The sequence below is a fragment of the Pleurodeles waltl genome, chromosome 8, assembly GCF_031143425.1.
Source record: "Pleurodeles waltl isolate 20211129_DDA chromosome 8, aPleWal1.hap1.20221129, whole genome shotgun sequence".
Lineage (NCBI taxonomy): Eukaryota > Metazoa > Chordata > Amphibia > Caudata > Salamandridae > Pleurodeles > Pleurodeles waltl.
In genome coordinates, this window is record NC_090447.1 from 1455786121 (window position 1) to 1455807643 (window position 21523).

Sequence of the window (21523 nt, forward strand, 5' to 3'; positions counted from 1 at the left end):
TAAGCTATTCAATAATTCTTCATGTACAAGTGTGCCATCACCTGCACCATCACAGTGTGTTCCTCACCAAATATGAGGGTTTTGTAACCATGTTGATATAATTACATGATTGTCTTGTCACCTGTTCCTTTGATTGCAGGGCGACAATTAGGAATAGGACGTCCAATCCACACATTAGTGTAAGTGACAGTAGCACTGACATTTGACAGTCTTAGACCATAGTTATTTGTAGTTTGCATAGAAGGAGAAGTTTGTAACCTGGTCCTGAAGAAGTGTCGCTGGATCCATCTGGACCATTAAAGATGCAAAACATGTTTATCCTTATGCCAGGGATGGTCTGGTTATTCCACACCACCCTCACTCCAGTACATGTGATTGAGAGTGTTCTGACCATTGTATTCATTTCACTCTTCTTATTTGTTTTAATCTTGGCCTTCACCCTCTATGGTTAAATAAATTGTTACTCCTATGGTTGGGGTCCTGAACCAATTTTAATCCTTTTTCTGCCAATAATTTTCTCCTCTTTTCTCCTTCCAAACCCACTTTTTTGGGGTATTGGCATCATCGATTAAAGATCTCCAGCAAAGAGCTCCCCTATGGGGGGTGCCCGTCAGACATTGCAGCGCCAGTCTGACGAGGAGTAATTCCGATGAGGAAGCATGACACCCATTTGGGTGTGTGAGGTTTCTTGCTCCTAAAAATAGGACTTCCTTTTCCGTCTTTCTCTTTGGAACAGTGTATCATGGTGTATTGTATAAACTGTAATCTGTCCTATGCAGACCTGGTCACAGTGGCAATTAGTATTGTCCCAACACCCCCCTAGATGACAAGGCACACTGACAGTATGATGCAGAGACACCAATCTCATCCATTTGTCCCACATAGTTACTGGAAGTAGAGTTGTATCAGTTGGGTCCTGGAATTTACATCTCCCCCCTCCTCATCATCATCACCATCACTCTCATCAGCTGGTCTGGATATACAGCACCCTCCTCCTCCAAGAGGGGGATAGAATTTCTCACAGCCACGTTGTGCAGCATGCAGCAGGCCACCACTATTCTACACACCTTTTCAGGCCCGTAGGCTAGGGAACCACCAGAGATATGTAGACAACAAAATCTAGCCTTCAGGAGACCTATTGTGCACTCTATCACCCTCCTAGTACATCCATGGGCCTCATTGTAATTCCTCTCTGCATCTGTTCCAGGATTCCTCACTGGTGTCAGGACCCAACGCAAGTTGGGATAGCCAGAATCACATAGAAAAAGGTGCAAAACAGAACTTTCATTGATAAGCCTCAGAGGCAGACAGTCTGGCTGTCTGCTATGTGGCAATAAGTGACAAAAACACCTACCTATGATCCACCCACTGTCCTCTTGTAGTTGGTCCATCTTGTGTGGCACACTACGGTTCCTCAGCACAAATGGATCATGGACTGAACCAGGGAACATGGCATTCACATGTGTGATCTACTGGTCTGCAGTACACACCAATTGAATGTTCATAGAATGAAAGTTCTTCCTGTTTCTGTACACCCTTTCACTGACTCTTGGGGGGATGATTGCTATGTGGGTGCCATTGATGGCACCTATCACATGGGATATGTTGGCAAAGGCATAGAAGTCCGACTTGATGGCAGGGAGGTCAGCACTTTGGGGAAATCTCATATAGGACTGCAGGTGTCGTACAAATGCATCCAGGAATCTTGAAAGTATAATGCTAAACATTAGCTGTGAAAAACCTGCACCCATGCCCACTGTCACTTGAAATGAGCCCGTGGCCAGGAAATGGAGTGCAGAGAGCACCTGCACTTCTGTAGGGAAGGCATGGTGATTACGATTTGCCGGTGTCAGTGCAGGATCCAGTAATGCACAAAATTCAAGAATAGTTGCACGAGTGAGTGGTGAGTGGTGTGACACTCCACCATGGTCCCCAAATCAACAAGTGGTCTGTACACCGATGGGGCCCTTCCTCGCCACAAGGGTCTGTACCTAGGAGCAGTTGAAAACACGTGTGAGGAACACACATACATGTGCACACATTGTTATTCATTGAGCACTGCTGGCATGATTCTCGTTGACACTATTGCATAGTGTGTGTAACATAACAAAAACATGACCACAATGATAGATCAGGGCTGGTCAGGTGAGGTTATGTTAATTGTCACATGCCTATGGGTGTTTGGGGAACAATAGGGCCTGCATTGTGCAGATGAGAGTTTTACAACTGTGTTGTTATGGCCAAAATGTCTGCCCCCTGTAATCCAGAACTGTTGTTTGTGGAAGTTACCTTATACCGCTAGCGGTTGACGTAACAGCGTAAGGCAGTTTTTACCGCCGTGCGAAAATTCATTGGTTAACATGGATGTCAATGGGGAATCTTAGCGTATCATGATCGCTGCCGGCGATGACGGTGCACACCGCTGCGGTGCGTCAACCCAACTTCACTTGACTCCCTGATCTCGTGCAAGCAGGTTCTCCACTGAGTGTACTGCTGTGTCCTGCCTCTGGTCATGGAACTGGCATGTGTTGCAGGGGAAAGGGCCCTGGCCTTCATTCAAGAGGAATTGGAGAGGCTCGTGGACGGGGTCCTGCCCCTGTACGCCAAGCTCTACGGACGGCCAGAGGTACAGGTGAGTAGGAGGATTGGGGGCCATGGATGTGTGTAGTGGTTGGTGATGGCTGCATACATGTGTGCACCTCTGACACTGGATGGACCGGGGTTCCTGACATGCTGCGTGTGTGTGTGCTATTAGTCGATTTGAACTGTCCATTCCATCAATCAATCAATCAATCCAAAAAATGTATAGAGCGCGCTACTCACCCTTGAGGGTCTTAAGGCGCTTGTGGGGAGGAGGGGTGAGGGGGGTTACTATTCGAACAACCAAGTCTTGAGGTTTTTTCTGAAGAGTAGGAGGTCTTTGGTTTTGCGGAGGTTGGTGGGGAGGGAGTTCCAGGCTGTGGGGGCGAGGTAAGAGAAGGCCCTGCCTCCTGTGGTGGTTCGTTGGATGCGTGGGACTGTAGCTAGTGCGAGGTCGGCTGATCGGAGGTTGCAGGTGGGAGTGTGGAAGTTCACTCTTTCATTGAGGTAGGACAGGCCGGTGTTGTGGAGGGATTTGTGTGCATGGATGAGGATCTTGAAAGTGATTCTCTTGTCTATGGGGAGCCAGTGAAGGGATTTGAGGTGTGGTGAGATTTGTTCGTGGCGGGGAAGGCCAAGGACGAGGCTTGCGGCTGTGTTCTGGATTCTCTGGAGTTTGCGTTTGAGATTGAGTGCGGTGCCGGCGTAGAGGGCGTTACCGTAGTCTAGTTTGCTGCTGATGAGTGCATGGGTGACTGTCTTCCTGGTCTCTGGGGGAATCCACTTGAAGGATTTTGTTAGAGTGCGGAGTGTGTGGAAGCAGGAGGAGGTTAGTGCATTGATTTGCTGTGTCATGGAGAGGGGGGGTCCAGGATGATGCCGAGGTTTCGTGTGCTGTTTGCGGTGGTGGGTGCAGGGCCTAGGGCGGTGGGCCACCAGGAGTCGTCCCAGATGGTTTTGTTGGGGCCGAAGATGATGATCTCAGTTTTGTTGGAGTTAGGCTTGAGGTGGTTAGTTGTCATCCAGTTGGCGGTGTCGAGGAGGGCAGCGTGTAGGTTGGTTTTGGCGGTGGTGGGGTTGCGGGTGAGGGAGAGGATGAGTCGGGTGTCGTCTGCGTAGGAGAGGATAGTGATTCCGTGTGGTCGGAGAATGTTGGCTAGGGGGATCATGTAAATGTTGAAGAGTGTGGGGCTGAGGGAGGACCCTTGGGGGACTCCGCTTATGATCTTGGTAGCGGTGGAGTGGAAAGGTGGAAGGCAGACTCTTTGGGTCCTGTCGGTGAGGAAGGAGGTGAGCCAGTCTAAGGCTTTGTGGCAAATTCCTGTGTTGTGGAGGCGTGTGCGGAGTGTGTGGTGGCAGACAGTGTCAAAGGCTGCGGGGAGGTCTAGGAGGATGAGTGCGACGGTCTCGCCTTTGTCGACTTTGGTCCTGATGTCGTCAGTGCATGCGATGAGGGCGGTTTCCATGCTTTGGTTCTTGCGGAACCCGGATTGTGAGGGGTCAAGAGTGTTGTTTTCTTTGAGGAAGTGGGATAGGCGGGCGTTGACTAGTTTCTCGGCAACCTTTGTGGGGAAAGGGAGGAGGGAGATGGGGCAGTAGTTGTAGAGGACCTCCGGGTCGGCTTTGTTTTTTTTTAGGAGAGCGGTGATTTCTGCATGCTTCCAGGGGTCTGGGTAGGTGACGGAGTCGAAAGAGGAGTTGATTATGTCGCGGATTATGGGGGCGATGGTTGGGCTGGTTTTGTTGTAGATGCGATTAGGACAGGGGTCGGTGGGGGATCCGGATTGGATGGAGTTCATGATTTTTTCAGTTTCTTCGTGTGTGGTGGGGGCCCAGGTGGTGAGTGTGTTGGGGGGTCATGAGTGGGGGTTGAGTTGGGTGAGTGAGGGGTGTGTGTGGTGGGTGGGTGTGGTATGAAGCTGTTGTGGATGTCCAGGATTTTGTGGTGGAAGTGGTTGGAGAGGGCGTCACATAGGGCCTGTGTGTGTGTGTAGGGTCTATGTTGCTGGCTTTGGGTTTGGCTAGCTCTTTAACGATGGTGAAGAGTTCATTGCTGTTTTGGGAGTTGTTGTCAAGGCGTGTCTTGTAGTGATCTCTTTTGGTGGTGCGTATGAGTTGGTGATGTGTGCGAATGGTAGTTTTGAGGGTGGAGAAGTTGGTTGTAGAAGGTTCTTGTCGCCATATTTTCTCAGCTTGGCGGCATTTGCGCTTGGAGTTTGGGGGTGAACCATGGGGCGTTCTTGATGTTGTGGGTGGCAATGTGTTTCATGAGGGGGCTAGTGTGTCTGCACAGGTAGTGATCCATTTAGAGAGGTTTTGTTCTCCTGCGTTGGGGTCGTTGGTGTGGGGGGGGAGGTTGTGAGCCAGTTGAGAGTTCAGGCATTCGGTGGGCATCTTGTCCCACATGCGGTAGGGTGTGGTGTGTTGATGGTGGTGTGTGGGGAGTTTGGTGAAGGAGAAGTGGACGCAGTGGGGGTCAGTCCAGTGGAGTTCGGTGGTGTGGGTGTAGGCTATGTGTTGGCTTGAGGTGAAAATTACGTCGAGCGTGTGTCCTGCTGAGTGGGTGGGCGCGGTGACCAGTTGTTTGAGTCCGAGGTTGGTGAGGTTGTCTATGAGGGAGGTTGAGTTGTGGTCTTGAAGGTTCTCCAAGTGAAAGTTGAAATCACTGAGGAGGATGTAGTCTGTGGAGGTGAGGGCGTGCGAGCTGATGGTGTTGGCGATGGTGTCGCAGAAGGCGGGGCGTGGTCCTAGTGCTCTGTAGATTAGTTTGCCTCTGAGGGTGGAGTTGTTGTTAATGTGAATTAGGAGGTGCATGTGTTCTGTGTTGTCGATAGTGTCTTGGGAGCTGGTGGTGACTTTGATGGTGTCCCTGTGTAGGATGGCGATGCCACCATCTGGCCTGTTGAGGCGGTCTTTGCATTGGAGTTTTTATCCCTTGGGGGTGGCGATGGCTATGTCGGGTTCCGAGGAGGGGTTGGCCCAGGTTTCCGTGAGGAAGGCGATGTCAGGTGAGTGTGATGTGATGAGGTCCCAATGTTCTATGGCATGTTTGTGACATGAGCGGGTGTTGAGGAGCAGGCAGTTGAGGTGATTGTGGTGGGTGGTGTTGGTGTGGTGCATGAGGGTGTTGTTGCGGGGTGTGTTCTGGTTGTGGGGTAGTGTGAGGCAGGGCTGGTTGGTGGGGGTGAGGGCAGAGCAGGTGAGTATTGTGTTGGGGGTGTTGTGTGTGTTGTTGGAGGGTCGCTATGGTTGGTGTGTGGTGTGAGGGATGAGGAGCAGGAGAAATGACAGGTGTAGCAGGTGGAGTGAGGGTGCAGGTGGAGTGAGGGCCTGGGTTGAGTGAGTGGAGGGTGAGGGGGGAGTAGATTTGTCTGAGAGGGTCAGGGGGAATGGCGCTGGGCGCGGTCTTGGCGCAGACTGGCTTGCCTTTGGTGTGCCTTCGGCGCGCCAGCGGCGCGTCCAAGCCATGGCTGTCATAAATGGGGATGAGGGAGGGAGTGGCAGCTGGGAGGAGGGAGAACTGGGCGAAAGGGAAGGCTGGAGGGGTGGGGCCACAGGGATTAGTAGCGGTGGGAAAACTGGACGGAGAGGAGGTGGGGGAAGACGGAGGGGCCACGGGGACGCAGCGGCAGGGGAATTTAAAAGGTTAAACCCGACGGAGAGGAGGTGGGGGGAGGGGCCGCGGGGACACAGTGGCAGGGGAATTTAAAAGGCTAAACCAGACGGAGAGGAGGTGGGGGGAGGAGGGAGAGGCCGCGGGGACGCAGTGGCAAGGGAATTAGAAAAAGAAAAAAGATGAAACCGACAAAGTGGATGTAGCGCGGGGTGGCGGTGCTAGGAGCGACCTGCCTGCTGGAAGCAGGGTCAAGGGTTGCTCCTTCTTACTGTGCTGCGGCTACCATAGGGAGGACGGAGGGAGTGGCAGCTGGGAGGAGGGAGGGCTGGGCAAATGGGAAGGCTGGGGGGGTGGGGCCACAGGGATTAGTAGCGGCGGAAAAACTGGATGGAGAGGAAGTGGGGGGAGGGGCCGCGGGGACGCAGGAGGTGGGGAGAGGGGCCACGTGGACGCAGCAGCAGGGGTACTTAAAAGGCTAAACCGGATGGAGAGGAGGTGGGGGGAGGAGGGAGGGACTGCGGGGTCGCAGCTGCAGGGGAATTAGAAAACGAAAAAAGATGAAACCGGCAAAGTGGAGGCGGCGCAGGGCGGCGGTGCGAGGAGCGACCTGCCTGCTGGACGTATGGCCAGCTGTACATGATTGGTAGTGGTCTGACCTCTGTGTTACATTTCTGTGTGTCCCTTATAGGTAAGCGCCCACCAGAAGAGGAGAATTTGGCATGGCATCACCAAGGAGGTGCGGACTCTGGGGGTCTACAACTGGCGGAGCACCCACTGCAGGAAGAGGTGGGAAGACCTGCGGCGCTGGGTGTGAAAGATCTGCGAGGCCCAGCTGGGGAAGTCCTCCCAACAAGTAAGGAGTGAGCCCCCTGGTGCAACGCCTCCTGGCGGTGGCGTACCCGGACCTGGATGTGCCCTTGAAGGCTGCACAGTAGTCACAAGGGGGTGAGTACACATACCATATTTTGGACCCTTGATGGATGTGTGTGTGTGTGTGCATTTGGATTTATGCTGTCTAGTTGCAGGGTCTATGACTGATGTCCATCTACATTATGGCCCCCGTGGGGAGTAGGGGTGTTTTGGTCAGGTCTACAATACGTCAGGTCCTTAAGTTATTTGGGGAATGGCTGTAGAGCAGGGTTCTGGCCACTAATCAGGGGCATAGCCATGTGTATAGCGGTAGATGCTGCCTGTTGTAGGGTTTTCTGGGTGGGTGTATGCGTGAACCACTATTGTACTTCCATTCAGCTATTTACAATTTCTCTCCTGTTTTGTACCCCCATCCCTGTTCTCTTGTGTTGTCTGTGTACATCAGCATCATTTGGCGAGGGAGCTGAGGCACCGGCGAGTGGGGATGCAGTGGCCCACGGATCCTTGGAGGCAGAGTCATCTGACGCCAAAGGGACCAGTGGGTTGGAGGGTGAGGGGAGTACTTTGGAGGAGGCAACTACCACTGGAGGTACCGATGGGAGCTCACTGGCGGTGGCAGACCCTAGTGGGCCCACCCCTACTGTGTCATCTTCCACCACCCTTCAACCGCCCTCCCAGTTGCTCCCCACCAAGTTGCTCGTGCCCGCTCACCCAGAAGGGTGGGCATCTCCTTCGCCCCAGGCACCTTTTCCCCTGCCCCAGTCAGCTCTGCTGCCCTCACGGAGAAGGCTATTGACCGCCTGAGAACCATCTCTGTAGGGCAGACAACCATTGTCAATGCCATCCAGGGGCTAGCATCAGAGATGCAGCAGGCCAATGCCTATCTGGATGGCATTCATGGTGCTGTGTCAGGCCTACAGAGATCTTTTCAGGCTCTGGCCTCCTCATGGATGGCAGCCAGTGTCCCTGGTCGTTATGTACCCCCTCCAACCTCCTCTACCCCTTCTAGCACCCCACTCCCTTCACCTGTCCAAAGCACACATTCTGACACGCAGGCACACACCTCAACACACAAGAAGCACACTTCAAAACACAAGCACCACACCTCCCACCACAAGCATACACACAGCCAACATACACATGCACACACAACAACATCCACTTCCCCCAGTATATCCACCTCTTTTGCCTCCCTGTCTGTCCCCAGTACATGCACACCCCCAGTCAATGCACCCTCATTCACTGTTGCTGATCCTATTCCTGCAGTCACTACAATAGCACACATCCATTCATGCACCCCAGACACCACACCTGCACTCACCACAACAACTTTAGTTGACACAAGCAGCACACTCACCAGACTTGCAGACACCCAGACAACATCCATTTACACTGGCAGTCTGTCTTGTCCCACTGTGTCTACCCCCCTCCTCCCAAGACACTCAAACGCACCAAAACACACACCCATCACATATCCACCACACCTCAGCATACTGTCCAGTCACCTGCACCCACATCACGCACACCTACACCTCTTACGACCACTCCCTCTACCCCCACGCATTCTTCCAGGTCCACTCCAATTGCACCTAAGAAACGTTTCCTCTCCCGTGTTGACCTATTCCAACCCACCGGCCCACCTTGTCTCGTCCTTAAACGTGCTCACCTCCTTGCCTTGTCCACTCTTCCAACGTCACAGACCGGCCCTGTCTGCCCCAGAAAAAGAAGCCCCGTGCTGAACCTGTTCCATCTGCCACCCCCGGTCCAAGCACACTCCCCCACCTTCCAAGGGCAAACCCAAATCCCCTCCACCTTCCGAACAAAAATCTAAGCCCCCCGTTGTAAATCCCTACCCCCATGATCCCCTGCTCCCTGAGGTGCTTGGATACCCCATTGTTGCCCCTATGAGGTGGATTACCGTAGCACTTGTGGGAGTCAAGTTGGGGCCATTGTGGCCCACCGGACTTACTTTCAAAAGGACTGGCCATTGGCCTTTTATGCACTTCGGTTGCTCAGTGAGCATAATAAAGGTTAATGTGTGGCCTGTGTTGTTGGAGGCACACTCTGGATCCGTGGTCTCTCGTTTCATTGTTTGCGGGTGTGGGGCACATGTATGCAGGTTGGATTTACCTTGTGTCGGGTAAGTACCTCTTGCTGTGGGGTGTATGGCTTATGCTGCTGTGAAGGGTCGTGGGAGCGTTGCAGGGTGAGTGGAGTGGAAGGGTATGTAACTGTGCCCTTTCTTCCCTTGTTTAGAAGTTTGCGATACTTACCATTGTTGTCTTTGTCAGCGGTCTCGGTCGTGGAGGTATACGGCAAGGAGCAGGGCTGGCATGATCTGCAGCTCTCTATTCATGTCTGAATCAGCGTGTTGTGTGAGCCTCTGGTGAGTGTTTCCTTATATTTGGTTAGCTTCTGCCTGGCTTCGCGTGGTGGTGGTTCCCGCCCCAGAACTGACGGTGGTAAAGTTCTTCATTATTTGATGGGTGGGTAGGGCCTTTCCGTCAGCCTGTGGGCAGGTTCTGCCATCGTGGTCGGCACTCCTCTGCTGTTGGTGAGTGGTTTTCAGGATGCCTGTGTTTCAGTTGGTTCATTATTTGGCGGTACAGATCACACGTCTGTTGGCAGTTGAACCGCCACCGCCGGCGGTGTGGTGTTTACCGCCGTGTTCATAATGAGGGCCCTTGTGTCAATGGGAAATGGATATGCAGATCAAGTTGCAAGGGTTTGTGCATTGAACTGTATATCGTTCAAAGATAAGTAGGAATTGTTACCGGAGGAAGATAAGACATGTCCAAGTTATGCATTATATATAATAGATACTTTGGAAGAGCAGAAAACACTGCAAAATGATGTTGAGAGGGAGGAGAAAAGGTCATGGGCCAAAAAGAAATGTATACAGTGGCAGGATGAACTGTGGATTTCAGAAGAAGGTCAATTGGTACATGTTGGTTGACTCGAATGGCTAAATATTATCATGGTCAAGCACATGTTGGGAGGGATGCCATGATTCGATTGTTCAAGCTGAATTGGTTCAGTCCAACACTTAGAGGGTCATTCTGACCCTGGCGGCCGGTGGCCGCCAGGGCCACCGACCACGGGAGCACCGCCGACAGGCTGGCGGTGCTCCAATGAGCATTCTGACCGCGGCGGTTCAGCCGCGGTCAGAAGCGGAAAGTCAGCGGTCTCCCGCTGACTTTCCGCTGCTCATTGGAATCCTCCATGGCTGCGGAGCGCGCTCCGCAGCCATGAGGATTCTGACCCCCCTACCGCCATCCAGTTCATGAACAGGATGGCGGTAGGGGGGGTCGCGGGGCCCCTGGGGGCCCCTGCCGTGCCCATGCCAATAGCATGGGCACGGCAGGGGCCCCCGTAAGAGGGCCCCAAAATGTATTTCACTGTCTGCCTTGCAGACAGTGAAATACGCGACGGGTGCAGTAGCACCCGTCGCACCTTCCCACTCCGCCGGCTCGATTACGAGCCGGCATCCTCGTGGGAAGGTCGTTTTCCCCTGGGCTGGCGGGCGGTTTAACTGGAACAGCCCGCCAGCCCAGGGGAAAACTCGTAATACCCGCCGCGGTCTTTTGACCGCGGCGCGGTAATTTGGAGGGCGGGATCCTGGCGGGCGGCCTCCGCCGCCCGCCAGGGTCATAATGAGGCCCTTAGACAGGTTGCTGAAGCAGTTTGCCATTGTTGAGTCATTTGACAGCAAATGAAAGGGACAATGCAGATGGATTTTATTGAGATGCCTGTGTGTGAGGATTAAGATTTGTGTTGGTGATTGTGTGCATCTTTAGTCATTAGATTGGATCTTATCCCACACGAAGAAATTACAGCCTCACAGTAGTGAAATTACTGCTTAGGGAACTGATACCACATTTTGGGATTCCGATCTCTTTAGAATCAGATAGAGGAAGTCACTTTAACAACAAAGTAATTAAATTACTATGTTCAACATAAAACATTGAGCAAAGGTTGCATTGTAGTTACTTCCCTGAAGCATCAGGACTTGTGGAACAGATGAATGGTATCTTGAAGTCAAGGATGGTGAAAATGTGTGCATCCACAAATCTGAAATGGCCCAACGCACTACTGTTAGTTCTGATGACAAAGAGAAACACACCCGACAGGAAGACAGGATTGTCACCGCATGAGATCCTCATGGGCAGAGCAATGAGGTTGCCAGCGGTTCCTGCCAATGCTCTTGTGAACATAACAGATGATACTGGGTTGGACTACTGCAACGGTCTGGCTGATGTGGTTCGTGGTTTCTCTCATCAGGTGGATGCCTCCACACTGCAACAATCTCTAGATTAAGGACATAGCCTGAGAGCAGGTGACTGGGTTGTGATCAGAAAGCACGTGAGGAAGACGTGTTTGGAACCTCGGTGAAAAGGCCCTTTCCAGGTAGTTTTGATCAGTACCACAGCTGTGAAGTGCACTGTGGTTTCGAACTGGATTCATGCGAGCCATACGAGAAAAGTGGCATGTCCTTTGGACAATGAAGAAGAGTTGTTGAGAGTACCAACAACGACTAGACAAAACTCAGAGGTGGAAAGAGTAGAAAGAGGAACTGAGACTGGATCTGAGCACATAGAGAACAGCTCAGTCACTCCTGTGAGAGATGAAGGAGGCAGGAGAGTCTAGCCAGAGGAGGGCTCTCCCAGAAGTAGACGATCTTGAGAGCCAAACAGAGCAAACAACAGACCCGAGGGGGAAGGCGTTGAGGCGGAATAAAGCCAGTGTGGTCTGACTATTCCTGAACCAGTTGCAAGTCCGTCAAAATGAAAGTCCTGCAGAGCAAGAAGAAGTTACAAGTTTGATACTGAAAAGGGCATTGACAAAAGGTCCACTTAAGGGAGATAAGTGGCCAGAGTCACAAGCAAAGAGAAAGGAAGCAATTGTAGTGGCAACTATTGAGGAGGAAGTAGATAGGAGAAGGAGAGAACATCTGAGCGAATGAGAGTTGAATTGATATCGAAAGCTAAAAAGAAAAAGAATTGGAAGTCGTAGGTACGCTGGTCCTGAATGGGCGTATGCAGCAACAAGTGAATGGCAAAGATAATTTTTGTCCTTTTGTCTTGATCAAGACATTCCAGGTCAATATTTTGGCGCTTGAAGGAAACCAATGAACTGAACTGTTGAAACTATTCGCTGAGAGAAGTGTAAAGAAGAAAAAAGAGACTGTTGAAAGTAAGCGGAGAAGACTTTTGATAACCTGATTTGACAAAATAACCTGATTTGACAAGCTGCTAAACCGATTTTTGACAACCTTACTGATTTTGACAAAAGGATCCTGGAAATAAGACTGAAAGCTGTGAATTATTGCTGAAAGAAGATTGAAGCATTTGTTTTTGATTTTGCGGCATAGTTATTATTTTTCTCTTCTACTTTCTGATTCCTTACAGGTCACGAGTAACATTAGTCAACAGGGTAGAAAGAATAGGTGCTGTAAATACTTGAGTATTGGTTTGGCAATTGTATACATGATATTATACCTGGTATTGATTGTGGGAATGACTGTTCTTGATAAGAGTAAAGCCAACAATACATTAGCTTTAGAGACAACTACTGCACTTAAAGAAACAGAAAAGTTCATGTTAGATGAGAAGTTTCTGCACGTAGATAATGCACAAGGAGAACTCTCTTTTAATGTTTTCTACCGCTTATCGAGTATGTTGAGACGATGGATGGGAGAAGTTGTTATGTTTGCACGCAGATCCTTCATCAGTCGAAGAAGGATTTACTTATCATAGTTTGCCCCTTACTTATGGAATACGTTGTAGTCCGTCACTAAAAAGATTCTATAACCATGAGCACATTCAGTATTTCTATTCCAATTATGATGTCGTGTTTTTTTTTGTCCCCATAATTAAGTACCTGAGTAGAATAGCGAAGCAAAACACTATAGAATTAGTGAGAGGATTCTTTGAGCTCACATTAACTTTTGGCACTGCATATGTGCATAGAAACAATCTGGCATGCTTGCTTACACCACTAGAAAAGAGCTTCTTAGATCAGACAGATGACAGGAGAAAGGCATAAAAGGAGAAGTTAGAAAAGGGCTTCGAGAAAAGGATTTTTAGAAATAATTATGCATTTAGTGAAATAAAAACACAAGGAAGGTTAGCCTCCGATGCGCAACACGTAGGAAAGCTTTGTAGATATAGACCTAAATGTAGTACTGATACGTTGTTTGTGGGAATGAGTGAATGTAGACATGTGTTTTTGTTTCAGAGTAAATGGACGTTTATGTTGAATGGACAGGATCCAGCGATTCCTGGAATGTATTACATCTGTGGGCTGAATGCTTATTACCGTCTTTCAAGAGGATGGTATGGCACGTGCTACTTGGGGATAGTTTTCCCAAAGATAGTTCAACTTGAGGACTTCAAAAGATTACCGAAAATGACTGAGTTACATCACATTAAACAAAAGAGAGTCTCCTTTTAGTATAGTAGGAGATATATTTGGAGCAATGACTCCTTCAGTAGGAATTGTTCTGAATTCTATATTGTTCTTTATAAAAATAAAAATCAAAGGATGGCAGACTTTGCAAAATACTGAATTCGAAGCATTGTTGTTCATATATTACTGATAATAGCAAATAAATTAGAAGCTTACTTACGAATCTGACTAATGATAGTGTTGATTTGAAAGAGGTGAAAGAACCAGGTTTTTGGGAAAAAGTTGGCAAAGGATTTGCTTCAGTGGGAAATTGGCTCAGCAACATTGGGAAACGGATAATATTGAAAATAATACAAGGGATATTGATTATTGTGATTTGCATAATTGGACCATGGGGAATATGTAAATTGTATCATATTATTAAATCAAATAGAATGAAAAATGACCTGAGGAGGGAATAGATAAAAATAAAAAATGTGTTTAGGGAAAATTCAAAGAGGGAACGAAGATTAAAAGGGATGGGGATGACAAATTTTAGCTGAAGTGAAAATTTGTGTCGGAAGATGTGAGTGTGATTACATAGTTAATCATCAGAGAAGGGATTGTTAACACTGAAATTTTACTAATGAATATTCATGTATTCTGAATGTTAAATCTGCATAGAAAATGAGTTAACAGAAAAATAATACACAACATTGAAAATTAGCCTACTTGAGTGATCCCCAATAATCTCGAAGTGTACTTATTAACTACTTATTAATGTAAAATGTACTGCTCATGTTTGGATCAATGTAGTAGTACATTATATTAATGGTCATGTATTAAGTATTTGCTTTATTAGTCCTAGGCCTTAATTTAGCGAGGTCTTGGGCCTAGTTGTATGGCCTCATTTCAAGTTGCATTGCTTAGACGTATCATAAAATGGCTGCTTAGTGAATTAAATTGTAACTTTCCATTGCATTGACTGATTACTAGTTGCTAAAAATTCTTTCCCATGAGAACTGCTTCTTAGAATATGTTGTACTAGCTACTGATACTTTGTAAAACGTAGTGTGTGTGTAACGGCGATGTTTCCAGGAACTAACAATGGATGCACTGACTGGAGTATAGGCTGATAAAAATTTGTTACCTGACAAGCCCCACGACCGGAACAGGAGAAGAGGAGCCAATCATCGATATGTGAACGACGGTTTAGTAAATTCTTAGATTTTAAGTTCTACTTTCATTGGAGTAAACGTATGATTCTTTGACTAATAGCAATGTGGGGAGTAGTTTTAGGGAATCTAACTTAGCCAGACTGCACTGAGAAGAGATGCTGCACTTTTCTTGACCGTCCTGAGAGGAGACAAGCTCCCTTTTTCCTAAATGTTTATTGAGAAGCAACATTCTATTATGTCCGTTTCTGAGACATTTCTATCTTGAACTTTATTGCTGATTCCCGATGCTTTGCTGAATGAACAGATGTCCTGTTGTCGAAGACAGTCGCAGCTTGCTGAACCAAACAGACACAAGGTATAAGACAATGTTAGTGATTGCTATGTCTATTTGCTTTTGCCTTTAGGTACCAACTGCTAATTTTGATAGAGCTATAGTTAGATGCTTTCCAAATTCGTGTTGACTAAATTGTTTTGCATGAAGCTCGAACATGCCATTCTAATCAGAAGGTTAGTTAGGATACTCACTGATGATGCCTGCTAAATATTAACAACATTTGATGTATTTTCTTTGCTGAATCTAAATGTATGCCATTTCTATTGCGCAGTTATTCTTACTATTGATTTGTACTGTATCTTTAGAATGTGTAGTGATCCAAGCTTTGATTAAATTGAGATTCTTTAGAATATTCAGTCAACCAGTATTGTTTCTGTATGCTTACATTTGATTTTGAGACTACGTTACATGATATTAGCTTTGTTAATATAGGGAAATAAGCATTATAACTCTTACAAAAACGTGTGGTTATTCATGGCCACGGGGTCATGGTGTGTGGAAATTATTGATTCCCAAGAGTATGGATGTTATTAATTGGTATTGCTATTGATTTGTATTGGAACTGAGTCTTAAGCGCAGTGAAAAGGTCCCTCAAAACCTCTAACGCGTCCCCTTATGCATGAATGATAAGAAACCAAATAAGGTCTGACGCACTAACAGTAGTGTTGTTGCCCACAACAGGGCCACAACACTTCAGTGTATGTGCACTGTGAGCATATCCCAAATCTTAACAAATTTCTAAATTTATCCACAGATTCTCTTTTCACAGAATTTGGGAATATTTCCTTCAGATCTTTTGCAATTTATTCGCAGATTAAGCCTGCGCAATTAGTAGTATATTTTACTATAAATCTGTAATGTGCATGTGCAGCATCGCACTTCACCTCGTCTTTGGCTGTTTTATGAGACTGCTGGAGCATGACGTCGTGCTGATGTTCCCCAAAAGCTTTAAGAGTACTCTAAGAGCGGTACTGGAACAATGGTGCAATCTCATGCATCACACTGCTAAGCGCTGCATTTCATAACAAGATAACCGCACCTTGGTGGGCAACATGCTGGACCTGGAAACATTTCTGACACAGGCTCAAAGACAACACTTCCAACCACACACCCACAGTGTAGCATGCTGCCCTCATAGACCAGTGCTTCAGTGGCCTACAGAGGGGTAGGAAGCGCTATACAAATGCTTGATAAAACACATTACAAGCTCCATATGTGATACAAGAGTGGGCTGGAGGTTTCTTAATTTGTCAGCAACATGCTTGATGTCTGCAGCCTAGCTTTGGCTCCTTGTGTTCAGATGTAAACCAGACGTGTTCAAGCAGTCTTTCAAGATTTCTTGCATAGCCCTTCTGTTCCTTGACCTGCTATTCTTCCAGAAAACAGCTAGGATGTCATCTGGTTTTTGGGATATCTACACAGCTCCTCTTCTAGGGTCTGTCTATCAGTGTCCCACCTCGCAAGCTCCTTCCTCTAGTAATGACAGACTGTGCTTTATCTGGTCTTCCTGGACCTCCTCTGGTGCCCTCTTCCATTTAGCAGTGCTCAGGTTATCCATCTGCTTTCTCTGATTGCTGCTAAAGCCCCTAATTATTATAAAGTTTATGTATGCTGCTTTTTTGCTTATGTGCTTATTTTGTAAAATAATAGGTGCTGGGACCCAAACCTTTGCTTACAAGCTTTCGCCGATGCTGCAGAAGACCCTGGTGTTGAATACAAAGGCTGCGTAGTCTTGATTCCCCAATGCATCTTCAGTCCATGACTGGACACTCTCAGCCCCTAAAACTCACTCCTGCAAGTTATTTTTCATCCCGCCCTTTGTCACTCTTTTGTCACGTTTGTCTTCCTCCTTCTTTCCCCCCTATTGTTTTTTCTCTCTCTTGTTCTGGGTCAAAGTCTAATCAGGAACTATAAGTGCTAGTGCCTTAAAATAACTACAGGTTGTCCCCACCTACAACCACTGGCTCAAGTTAAGCCCTGCAGCCATCAATCAGTGCTCCTCTGCTCATCACTGTGCCTTCTACCTCCACACAGTGGTATCTGCCTATTGCTCCTCATAGAGTTCTTGCAGTTGGTGCTTTCTCCAGTCCCCCCTCTGCCATCTCCTTCTCTACCTCGCCCGCTATCCATTCTCTTCACCTGCATAGTGCATCGGCTCCTCCTGACCTCCCCCTTAGGTTCTGGACTTGATGTTTCCCCAGACCTGCTGGCCCCCAGTTCTCCTTTTGCTGGTTCACAGATGCTCCAACACTAGCTTTAATATACTACGGTAGCCCAAGAGTAAATCGGTTCTAGGTCTGTCTGGTTGACACAAGGCTTACCTTGTACATTCAACGTGTTGTAGCTGATGTAATTGCCATTCACATTTGAAGTGTCACAGATATAAATTCCATCATCCTTTAATTCAACTGGATTTATTAGGAGATCAGAGGAATTTTCACTTCCAGGGTTCCATCCCAGGTGCCCACTGCAGTTAGTAAATGTTGTTTCCGTATCTGTTCTGAATGACAAAATGCAGTAGTTTATATTTTGCGTTGTTATCTTCCAGGTCGTCAGTAATGGCTTGCGGCTTGCAGTGGCTGAGCAGTTAATAGCAATCTTGTGGCCACTTCTTGCATTCAATGTGTATTTTTCTATTGGAACAAAAAAGGGAACAGCAAACAGAGTTAGTTACATTGGGCACTATTTCAGCTAGACACAGAGATAAGTAGCACAGATACAATTCCATGCATCAGTATAGCCCACTTATTTAGCATCTGAAATATCGCTAATGCACCTCCACACTCGTTTTCAACACGGCAGGTAGAGCAGAAATATGCTTTTTTCACATTACTGCAGGCGCTTACCTTTCCCGATCCAAGAACTACGTTAAGCAAAAGACTGGTGGTTACAAAGAGTAGATCTGATAAACCCTGGAAACCGTAGAGGTTGAATTTGAAATCACTTATTGAATCGGTTTGTTTCTGAATTTTAAATTCTGGGTTAGACAGAACCTATGAAGTGCTGTAATCTTTTTATCTCAATGTAGTATCATGAGAAAATTGTGCACGAATTTCTAAAAGCATTTTTAGGTCTGGCTTGACAGCACAGTTGTTGCTCACCTAATGTGACCAACAAAAGGAGTTTTCAGGGTACTACTTAGAAAGGGGCTTTGGCTCCACCCACATATTGGTTCCTGTGTCAAAGAGTGCTTGTATGACAATGTTTAGCTTATTCTCACTACAGCATGGCTGAGTTGCTTATGATGGCATGCCCATCACCATGGCTCTGGGTCAGATCTGTTTATTAAGAAATGCTAAGATAAATACAGTAGGCAGACACCAGTCCTGGCTGTACGGCAGTCCTCCAAGTACTCCACACAACACTCCCTTCCCTGTTGATAGAAAACGTGGACCTGCAGCAACGGAGTTAGTGGGACACACTTTTGGAGGGTCAGATTAGTCAGGAGAAGGCAGATCCACTCTCTGCACTTTCAGAACCGGTTTAGGGTTATTCTCCTATCAAGTGTCCTTTCCAAGCTAATCTCCAGACATAGCCTTTGGGTAGAGTGATGCTCCTTACAGCAGGCTGATCTCAACCCTGGATCACCCACAGCAGAGGCACATAGAGGTGTGAGCTTTCGGCACCTGGTTGTCACCAGACACACAGAAGAGTGATTAAGGGGCAGGCAAAAGGTTAGCCTTACCTAAGGGTTCCCTTTCACCTTCACCAAAGGGTTCTCTTTCAACTTCAACAACAGAGGCTGCATTCTCACATTTGTACTACCGCCACCTACCAAATGGCAGTCCTACAGGAAGGGTAATCAGCACCTCTCTACATCATTGCTGTCAATCCCTAACTGAGGTGATCACAGCAGGTAATCTTGCATAAGGTGGCTACTTATGTAATCTGTTATGATGTGTAGAACACTAACATTAATATTAGTAGCTTGGGATGATTCTCATTAAGCAAAGGTAGCTTCTATTATTGAAAAGGCTGTGGATCGCTGGTTGAAAGCAAGCCTAAAGTTTGTGTTCTCCACTATTCAGCACTCGTAATGATGGTTTTTACCAACTGGGTGTATGGCAATTGTCAAAGAACCAGAAAACAAACCTTGCAAAGCACATACAATGATCACAAAAAACATAAAAAACCCAGTGAGAAGAGATCCATGATACAGCCATAAACCACCATTAAGTGCATTATTGAAATTCAAACAGTTTCATAATGCACATACAGCCCATAGAGCACAAACAAGAATAAAATCATTCACAACGAAACTTCAGAAAACTGCAAAAAAACGAATTCCAATGCCAGACACCACCACACTAGTTCAAATTATGCCCTCATCCACTTTAATGTCCCCTCATTCTATACATGTGTAGCCATATGCAAAGAGTCAAAAATCTGCAAAACACTACTCCAGATGTGCGTCGCAGTCCACACATGGTACATAATGTCATATGATTATTAAGCAAAGCAGTCAGAATAAGCACTGGAAAACACAAAAGGTCTTGTCACTACGACATATTGATTTGTCATTGGTTTTAGCCATGCAAGAAAGCATATCGAATGCTATGCCACATGGCTAAAGAATTTAAAATAGAAGCTTTTTACACAGCTAAGCACGTCATTTCATAGTTGTGGTAACAAATAATGCATGCACCTACAAAATTACACAGCTGTTTTTTCATCTTATTAGTTATTGATCCGAATTGGAACAGTAAAGAGAAAAAAAGTGCAACTTTTTTTTACTGGGTGGGAGAAGCAACATGGGGGCGGTGACAACATGGCGGCACAGGTTGAGGAAGAAGCAACACAGGGGCATGGGGGGTGGGGAAACAAAACAGCGAACTGGCGGGGGAAGCACTTGGAGTTTCTATTGGGGAAGCAAACAGGAGAAAGACAGGAAATTGGAGCTTGAGGTGAGAAGCATTTGGGTGAGAAGACAATGAGGGAGAAGTGGGGAGAAGCACATGTGGAGAATGAGGAACACAGCCCCTGGTGGAGGATAGGAGAGATGCACATAAGTACACAAGGGAAACAGCTGGTAAACACATGAACTCTGGAGTGGGGTGCTTCAACAAAAAGAAAAAAGTAGCACCTGAAACAGCGACAGTAAAGACACAGTAATGCATCCATGCTCAAGGGGAGGGAAATCAGAAGAAGAGGAAGTAACGCCCACATAAATTAACGATCAAGAAGCAGGCAAGTGAGAGGGAAAATAAAGCCAAGCAACGTATAGGCAGGGTCTAAGCCCACCTTAAGGTGTGTGTGAAATTTGCTTAATCTGCTGTTGCACAATTATGCGAAATTCAGCAACATAACAAGAAATTACACATAATTATATGAAATGTAAACCTGTCATTTAGGTTATGGTTTAGCATGGAATGGATCCTCATATCACTTTTTGGGATAGGATGCAATTAAACAAAAGTACCATAAACAACCACAGCTTGTGTTTTGTTATTCCCATGCATTTGCTGTACATGTTTAGTACAATTGTAGCATATGTGGTAAATTTGTACTGTGAATGGTATGTAATTATGCAAAGCAATGTACTTTAGAGAATTTCAAAATAACTGGAACATCAAATTCCCAAAATCAATCTAACAATGTGTCTCACAACAGACAGTAAGGCCCTGATTTATACTTTTTGGTGCAAAACTGCACCAACGCAGTTTTGCACCAAAATGTTTAGCACCGGATTGCACCATTTCTGAGCACCAGCCGGGCTGGAATGGTGCAAGCCGGTGCAAAGGGTAGGCTAGCATGAAAAAAAATGATGTTAGCCGGGTGGGGCTGGCGGTATGGAAGACGGGGTTTTGTACTAAAAAATTACGTTAGGCAGGTTAGAGTAAAAAACAAATGACTCTAACCAGCCTAGCATCATTTTCTGATGCAAAACCATCCATATCACATGATTCCTGTCTTAGAAAAGACAGGAGTCATGCCCACCACCCCAATGGCCAGCACAGGGGACCTGGGTCCTCTGGGCATGGCCATTGCACCCAGTGCCATGTAAGGGGCCCCACTTCAGGGCCCTCAATGGCACTTAAAAAAAACAAAAATGCTTACCTGTACTTACCTATACTTACCTGGGATGGGGTCCCCCATCCTCTGCTGTCCCTCTGATGTGGGTGGGGGTGTCCCGGGGGCCTGGGGGAGGGCACCTGTGGGCTTATTCCATGGTGTTTCACCATGGAAATAGACCCACAGGTCCCCTAATACTTGCCCTGACCCAGGCGTTAAATTATGGTGCTAAGCAAGCTCCTCCCACCCATGCATGATTTTATCCCGGGGGTATAAATATGACGCTAAGGCCATAGAGTCATTTTTTGCACAGGAACGCCTACTTTGCATCTCATTGACGCAAAGTAGGTTTCTACGTCCAAAAAATGACTTTAACTCCATAAATTTGGTACTAGACAGGTCTAGCGCCAAAGTATAAATATGGAGTTCGCTTTGCACCAAATCTGCGTACAAAAAAATGACGCAAATTTGGCACAAAACAAATATAAATATGCCCCCAAGTCCAAAAAATGACTTTAACTCCATAAATGTGGTGCTATACGGGTC

At 47.1% G+C, this 21523-nt stretch overlaps 1 protein-coding gene across 2 annotated transcripts in view; it reads right to left on the bottom strand.

Moving 5' to 3' along the window:
- LOC138248765 (cell surface glycoprotein CD200 receptor 2-like) overlaps positions 1 to 21523 on the bottom strand; it is a 219551-nt gene that overhangs the window by 85862 nt on the left and 112166 nt on the right. For both annotated transcript variants that reach the window (XM_069202640.1, XM_069202641.1), the window contains exon 2: positions 17287 to 17598. In XM_069202640.1, coding sequence (XP_069058741.1) covers positions 17287 to 17598 — 312 coding nt within the window. The remainder of the gene's footprint in view (positions 1 to 17286; positions 17599 to 21523) is intronic.